Source organism: Propithecus coquereli, unplaced genomic scaffold, assembly GCF_000956105.1.
Source record: "Propithecus coquereli isolate 6110/MARCELLA unplaced genomic scaffold, Pcoq_1.0 Scaffold47, whole genome shotgun sequence".
Classification (NCBI taxonomy): Eukaryota; Metazoa; Chordata; class Mammalia; order Primates; family Indriidae; genus Propithecus; species Propithecus coquereli.
In genome coordinates, this window is record NW_012150507.1 from 3,534,883 (window position 1) to 3,543,528 (window position 8,646).

Below are 8,646 nucleotides of genomic sequence, written 5' to 3' on the forward strand. Positions count from 1 at the left end.
CAGATTTAAATAATAGTAACGGTACATAATACCTGGGAGAGTTTGATGAAACTATTGTCTCTCGTATGGCTTATTATAGAATAAATTAGTACAAATGTTCTGGAAACAATTTCCCAGACACTATGAGAACAATTTAAAAACTTGAAATCTATTGTCAAAAAAGTCCAAAAGAGGAAAAAATTTAAATGCTCAAAGATGTCTCTGCAGGCTTTAGTACAATACCAAAAAATTAAAAACCACCTAAATTCCAATATTCCATCAGGGAATCATTATAAAGTATAAACGCAATGCCTTTTTGCTATAACTCAGAGAAATAATCTTCAACCATTTAAAATTATAATTCAAAAACCTAGGCAGCAACACAGAAAAGGCTCACATTTTCTGTAATTCCAATTATATGAAATTATTAATTTCTATAGCACAGACACATGTGTCCAAATGAAATACAACCGATTTTTCACAAAGTGGTGAAATGGGGTTGTGAGGGGTTTTTTGGTGCAATTTTTTTTCTTTTTCTGTCATCATTGTTATATCATTTGTGCCTTTAAACCATGAAAAACTGAGGTTAGGGAAAAAAATTCCTCCTCAGGACAGAGCAGTTGTGGTCGATAATCAGAGAGCACATTAAAAGCTTCGACCAAAACAAATTCTCATATGCATTTAATAAAAATTATTTTCAAAGAAAGAGAAGCCCATATAAAAATGATTCTCCCAGCCATTTAAAGTGATCTTGAATTACTCCATGAAGATTTTAAAGGGCCAGATAGCATATCCGGAATCTCTCTTTCGTTAGGCTACACAGTCAACTCTGCCACTGCTTCTGGCCATGTGCTCTACATTGCTGGACAGCCTCGGTACAATCACACAGGACAGGTCATCATCTACAGCATGGAAGACGGAGACATCAAAATTCTCCAGACCCTCCGTGGAGAACAGGTAAACTTGAAAAATATTGTTTCAAATTAATCTGTTTATACTCTATGTAAATTAACTCTCTATTGCTCTAAAATTTTTAAAAAGCAATACCCATATATTCAATATCAGCTGTGAACAGGGCCCCATGTTGGGTTCTTTGGAAGGATGTGAAGTGTCTGCATCTTTGACTTCACGGACACTTCAGCTGGAGGGGGGTGGAGGGAAGATGTGTAGATAAGAGATACAGACATAGATGTACAAATATTTGCAAGAAAAGAGATGTAAAACATTAAGAAGCATTAAAGCGCCAGTGGCACAGACAGTATATTCATCAGATGGAAAAATTGTTTTAAGCTACGGTTAGTGCAGAAAAATTTTAATAAGAGATAAAATTTGGGCTGAGTCTAGATGAAAAATAGAATGTAGAGAGGAAGAAAGAGCAGTGAAAGAGATTTAAAAAGATAACGTGGACCTGAATTGTGCTAAGTTTTGAATGGCAAATTAAGAACTTGGATTTTATCGTAGAGGTAATAGGTGATGGTTTGCGACATGTAAAATTGGAAAATTCTTATTAAACAATATTGAATATCAAAAGTAGTTTAGGAAATTACACATGCAATATGCAAACATTAATATATATATTTTTAAACTGAAAGAAACATCTAACTGTGCTATTTTTTATTTTTGAATCATAATAACTTGGGTAACTTTTTTTCTATTTTCCATAGTTTCCTGTATTTTCCAAGTGTTCTATTATACAATATGGTTGTAGTAACTTTATTCTGCAATCCTTAAGGGGATCGAGGGGGGAGAGGTTCTTCTTAGGTGTTACTAAATATTCCCACTTATTTAACTAGAAGGGCAGGGACGCATCAGCCGTCCCCCTCTGTAGGAGCCCTCGACACAGCCCAGCACAGCAGCCCAAGTGCAATCAGACAGGTCCAGCAGCTGCACTGGCTTTAAAGCCCCACGTCCCACAGGAGTCAGTATCTTTCTTTTATGACAACACCGTAGACATAGTTTCCAGGGTCTCTGCAGAGGGCATGCCAGTTACAAGAGTCGTTGCGCTCTGGAAAGCCCCAGATAGGTCATCTTCATCAGGTACTTATAGTTCATTTATGGTTGAACTACAGCCTAAACGCAATGTCCCAATCAGAGGTTATTTTTACCTGATCTATGGTGCTTAGCCTTAGCAGTACAGTTCAAATCCTATCCTCAGCAGATTCCCAGGGGGACAGAGTTAGAGTAAACTAAAGGTTAGATTCTCATGTACCAGGTGAAAAGGCTTTACTAACACTTTGCCCATATTTATGCTCATAAAATGTACCAACAACAAAAATAAGGCTATTGTAGCTCACGGAAGAGGTAAGAAGAATCTAAAATGAGATAAAAATGGAAAAGGCAATAAAAATGGAAAAGGAAAAGGTGTGATATACGTAAATAAAGAGGAACTGACAAGAGTAAAATGAAGCATTTTAGATGACGTCTTAGATCCATTATCACTCTATTAATTGTCTACAAGACAGGAAATGTAAACTCGCTTATGAAAACTGAGGAGAGTATCATGAATGATTTAAATCATGAATAATTTTACTTTCAAGCCTGAGGATCTCAGAGAAAGATGGCTCCATGATGAGAATGCTTAGGTATTTTTTAACAATGATGTTTGGTTTTTAGACACGTTCCCTGTAACAAAAGCACAAATTCAGATGTTTGCAGGTGCCAGTTAAGTAAAGTGAAAACAGGTAAGGTCAGTGAGTAAAGCCGCTGGGCGTGAGGCAATAGAAAGCTGTGCAAACCACGGCCCTGGGCAGCCGGTGGGCTCCCACTCAGCCCCCAGTGGCCATGGCCATGTGGGAATGAAGGCCCAGAGTTGCCAGATCTTACATTTTATTTATGTTTATAATTAATTCGACTTTAAAAAATCCTTTATGCCCTTCAAAGGCCTGTGAGAAAAGTCAGTGTCTAGCAATGTCTAGCATTGTTCAGATGCCCAGCAATGACTAGAAAGGTACAACTGGAGCCTTGAGAAAGACGACTGACACCGGCAATGTGCCGTGGCGGATACGTGTGGGAAGGACTGGGCATCTGGAGTAAGGGAATGGCAAGGAAACCATAGGTCTGAGCTCCAGGGGAGGCCAAAATTTAGAGGATGAAAGGGATTAAAGGAGCCAGCAAATATGAAAAGAAAGAATAGTCTGTGATGCAGGGCAGAATCAGAAGAGCAAAAATAAAATAATAGAAGCCAACACAGGGAAGTTTAATAAGAGAATTATTAAGAGCATCAAATATTAAACACACCTGTGTGTTTCAATATTTGGAAAGGTTAAGTATTTAGATAATGAAGTATAAGTTCCCTGCTCTTTCCCTAAAACAGATCCTTATCTTTAAACTAGAAAATATATTGCTTCAGAGGGATGGTCCCCCTGTAATCCTGCTGTATTTTTCTATCTCCCATAGCTGCTGGGACCAGGCTTTGCCCTTTTGTTGAGTAGATAATCTTCTAAGACTGCAAGGTAAAATGTGCCGTACCAGTATTACAGGACAATTCAGCTCCTTATAATGCATTTATTTCCTATTTTCATATTACTGTACTTAAACGTATATGAGATCATTCCAGAATGCCTTCTACTGTTTATCTCATTTTATTTCCTAAAAAAATTGCTGCAGTATTACTGATCTTTTCTGATTTGGGGAGAAAAAAGAGAGGTTAGAGCGAAATCTAAAGGGAATCATTTTTGTTACTCTTAAGCTATGAAATCTGTAACAGCTGCTCAACCTCGAGGATAGAACAGACTAATATTCTTTAGTCTCATAAAAGAACCAACAAAGAACTTTCAGGTAGCATCCATTTCTCTCTTTCATTTCCTTTCCCAAATGAAACTCAAATACTCTTCTAGGATGCTAAAAGTCAGAGAAGTGTAGATTTTAGATTCCTTGAGAATTTCTGACGGCTGTTTTGTTTTGTGTCCTAGATCGGTTCCTACTTTGGCAGTATTTTAACAACCATTGACATTGATAAAGATTCTAATACTGACATTCTTCTAGTCGGGGCTCCCATGTACATGGGAACAGAGAAAGAGGAACAAGGAAAAGTGTATGTGTACGCGCTGAATCAGGTAATGGTATCTGACTTTGGTAAAAATCTAGGAAAACCTTTTCTTTCCCTTCAATTTTAAATAACGTAGTTCTCGTTTTTCACTCATTTGTAAAAACGAGCAAAGTAGCTTTCACCATCCCACCAACCCCCGTTTCTAAATGAACACTTAGAATTTTAATAAAGTAGTTCCGACCCATACATATTTTCTGCTTGGAAATGTGAATTATTTTCAACAGAAAATATATAGGATAAAAAAAACAAATATAAACCTCATAAAACTGCTAAGCAAACCACAACGCAAACGTTCATGAGCTGTGACCCGGAGGTGGATAACACTAGCAGTTAAATTGGGTTGGGTGGGGAGAAGTAGTGAGTTTCAAGACAGCGACACCAGACATTTCCAGGGAACCACTGTGGGCTTTGGAATACTTCCCTGGGCTGGAGTGAGATTTTGTTTTCCATTCCTGACTTTAGACATCATTTTTTAGGTGAAATAATCCTTGATTTCTTTATTAGAAGAGTTTGTTGCTATTTAAAGCAAAGCCAATGTTTATCTGTGTATGTTTTTAAAATTCTTAGATTCTCTCCCATATTAATTACTTTAAATCATAAATTGTATATCTTTCTTCCTACCATTTTTTTTTTTTTTTGCTTCCTCCTGTCAACAGTTTTTGTCTTGTGTTGTTTTTTTCCTTTTTCCAAGAAAGTGTGTTCTTGTCCACCGTTGCTAGTACTTTCCAACCTTACTGATTTTTTTTTTCTTCCATTCTAGGCAGCTTTAGAGAAAGTTTGCTTTTTGAACAGGGTACATATTCTCTTTGCACAATATTGGGTGAAGAAGGGAAGGTGGCACGAATTTAAATATTCAGTTCTTTGGCTTTCAAATGATGGTGTGAATTATACACTCACTCAATCGCATTAAAAAGAGACTCCATTAAAATCCTCAATATGTCTTCTTTCCCACATTTCTACAATCTGTTCTTTGGAATCGCTAACTTTGCTCTCAGATACGCACACTTCTTAAGAAATTTTACAAACTTTACTGTTGATGTACAAATGGTTTTAATAGCACTGATTTAGTATGTACTTTAAAAATTCTACTCTGCGTAGCAATGATAGAAATCCATAAGTATCCTGTTTATCTTTCTTGCAGACAAGGTTTGAATATCAAATGAGCCTGGAACCTATTAAGCAGACTTGCTGTTCATCTCTGAAGCACAATTTATGCACAAAACAAAACAAAAATGAGCCATGCGGGGCTCGTTTTGGAACAGCTATTGCCGCTGTAAGAGACCTCAATCTTGATGGATTTAATGACATCGTGATAGGAGCTCCGCTGGAAGATGATCACGGGGGAGCCGTGTACATTTATCACGGAAGCGGCAAGACTATTAGGAAAGAGTATGCACAAGTAAGAAGCTAAGCCTATGGATTCCTGCCCTTCAGTGATAAGTGGGTTCAATGCTAGGCATTACCTGTCTAACTTCATGAGTTAATCTCTTTCTTCTGACTCTATTGGGAACCTAGATTTAATTCTCTTCTAAGTGTTCTTTATAGAAGAATTACTTTGTATTTTATACTTCTATCTAGTTTATTTTCTGTTATTGTATTTTTCATGTCTCCAGGATCTGATCCTTTGAAATGATAAAAAACAAAACAAAAGATCATTTTGTAACAATGTTATTCAACATCTACAGTGTCTCTGATCCTAAAAAGAGGGTACCACTTTATGAATAAGACAATAATGATTCTGTGATTTAGTCAGTAAAGGAAATGAAATTATTGGTTTTATATTCAGTGCCCATGCTGTTATAATAAGATTATATTAATTTTATATTTAGGAATTAAATTGCTCTATTTTTATCAAATGAATTAGGATTTCTGAAGGTTTATAATTTTCACAAATAACCCTTCCAGGAAAAAAAAATTGGAATAATTAAGCTTAACCTGCAGGGGACTTCTGTTGTTCTGGTTCCAAATTTATTGTCAGTTAACAGCTACAATCCATAAATGTAATTTTTTCCTACATGAGAAAAAGAAAAATTTACAGAAGTGCTTAATATACTATAAAAACAGGAGAGTTTAAAAGAATTCTAATGTAACTATCTGTTTTTCAGTAATCATAGTTGCTTAGGCATTCAGCAACTACTTATAAATAAATAAAATAAAATTCACTACTTTCTAGCTTATATAATATGAAAAGAAATCAGAACATTATTTCTTTTTCCATTTGAGTGTGGTTCAATAGTTGACAGAGTTCTCGAAATCTATTCATGTATTGCATAGTCATGCTTAACTTTTCCTAAAGTCATAAGGATATTAATAGTAAACAAATAGAGAGCTTATTATTTCAATAACAACACTTCTATCCATTTGATAAATGATATTTTTCTGTTAAAAATCTTTATAGCATTATTTACTTAGCTAGAAATAGGCAATATTAACCACTGGGGCATGATGAAATCAGGAAATGCAGAAAGGCAGTTCTTTCTTGTGTTCTAACATTACTCCTTCAGTATCAGTCCTGCAAATTTAATGGGGTAGTATTTAAAGTAGAAAAAGAAAGATTTTTTAAATCATTAATAGATGGAATAGATTGTCATAAGCACTTTGTTTTGTATTATAAAATGATGATAAATTAAAATGCAACTTTAAACAATAAAATTATTAGAATTGGATTTGTTTAATTCCTGGCAAAACGTTTTTCCAAGGAAAAGGTGAGGATGTGCTTACTTGTTTCCATGGGAACCAGAGGTGCTGTTATGTATGGAATGATCCGGAGTCAAACTGAATCAACTCCTCAGAACCAATGAGGCAGCTATTTCCTGACTTGTTTGCTGAATAAATGCTGAAATACTTCCCAACAAGCCACACATGTTTAAGCATGAAAAATGTTTCCATTTGGTTTGGCTTATTGGGCTCCTTATGTTATGTTATTTAAGTGGAAAGCAGGAAGATAAGAAAACCCCAAGTTTAGGGAGAATCTGTCAGTCCTGGCTCCTTGCCCTCGGCTTCCATTAAAACAGCGTCAGCTTGAACCAAAGCTAAATCAGGAAGTACGGGTGTCACATATATTATGCATGGGAATGTGCACAGATTAGTCAAGAACTCCATATTCATTTGTGACTTCCCAACATTGTGACTATAAGTGGGTGGAATTGAGTCTATCGTGCCCTCAACTTTCAGGACAATTTTTGACAGACAATAAAGAAGATTGCGTGTTGGGAAATGTATTTGATGGATTGTGTTATTCATATCCAGCCACAAAGTTCAGTGAACCCCAAAGTGACCCTAGGACAATCTTCCACTCCCCTGCTTGCTGGTATGATATGTTTGCAAGGTTTCCAGTGCCTTTAAACATCTCTGTGTAATGGGATTGAACAGGAACTAGAAAGCAGAGCTGATTACTCATAATGTTTCCCGTGAGGATTAGACAAGATGACGTTATTTACTTTTTCCCTCTCCCTCTGGTGTCAGTAACCCTGAAATGATTTTGTCTGTACTATAAAAAGAACAGCATCCTTTGGGAATATCTGAGTATTTCCTCTTATATCAACATGAGGGGTGTCTTGGACAGGTTCCCAAAAGATCTTTCATTTTGATTTTTTGTTAACCAATCTAAGTTTTTGGATTTATTTGAAACTATTTTGAACAGCTCCTTCTGACATAAAAGCCTTTGTTGGAATTTTCACAGCGTATCCCTTCAGGTGGGGATGGCGAGACACTGAAATTTTTTGGCCAGTCTATCCATGGAGAAATGGATTTAAATGGTGACGGTCTGACAGATGTGACTATCGGGGGCCTTGGAGGTGCTGCCCTCTTCTGGTATGTATTTTAATAACAGTCAGTTAATCCAATTGTATTGCACAGATAGCTGCACAGCTGAGTGTGATTGAAGCTTGTGTCATACCAAATATCTATTTCCTTTTGTGCTTCATCATGCAGATTCAAGTTATTCAGTTGAGTAAGCTGGAGGAGTCAATAATTCTTAAGAACAAAGAATCTGTATTAAAGGAACAAGTAGAATGAACTCTGAATTTGGAGTATCTATTACGTGCTTGACACTAAAATAAGAATTCTGTCTGGGGGGACGTAGGGGAAGGAAAAGGTCTTATAGAAGATGTATATAAACAAGAAAATATCCCTAACTTTGAGTTGATTGCAAGCTTTTAGAGATAATAGACATTTTGTTCATTTGCCTAATACACAAGAAGTAGACAATTGTGCAGCATTGACTGTTTATATTGTTGGTCAAGCACAGAGACATCTTCAATGTCTTTGCTCAGCCTTTACAATGTCCACATTCCTCAAATGCCCCAATCCTTTCAGTTAATTGTAAAATCCAAGCCAATGGTCAGATAAATACATTAATAACATATACATACAATAATAACATACATAAATACATTATTATGCCATGTGCCATGATGAGAAGCCCACATGTTGATTCTTCCAAGTTAATGCATTGCTTTAATGTAATTGAGATGGAAACATACCTCAACAGTCTTTTGCCCAAAAATTTATCTAGAAGAGTAATAAAGTGTGAAAGAGAAAGGTGACGATAGGGAGGTGATAATAGATGACTTTGCCATAATTTAAGGTAATGCTTGAGAACTAATGGTCAAATAAAA

At 36.0% G+C, this 8,646-nt stretch overlaps 1 protein-coding gene across 1 annotated transcript in view; it reads left to right on the forward strand.

Moving 5' to 3' along the window:
* ITGA1 (integrin, alpha 1) overlaps positions 1 to 8,646 on the forward strand; it is a 177,490-nt gene that overhangs the window by 137,639 nt on the left and 31,205 nt on the right. Inside the window, exons 12-15 of the mRNA XM_012655294.1 lie at positions 794 to 936; positions 3,891 to 4,034; positions 5,169 to 5,426; positions 7,710 to 7,840. Coding sequence (XP_012510748.1) covers positions 794 to 936; positions 3,891 to 4,034; positions 5,169 to 5,426; positions 7,710 to 7,840 — 676 coding nt within the window. The remainder of the gene's footprint in view (positions 1 to 793; positions 937 to 3,890; positions 4,035 to 5,168; positions 5,427 to 7,709; positions 7,841 to 8,646) is intronic.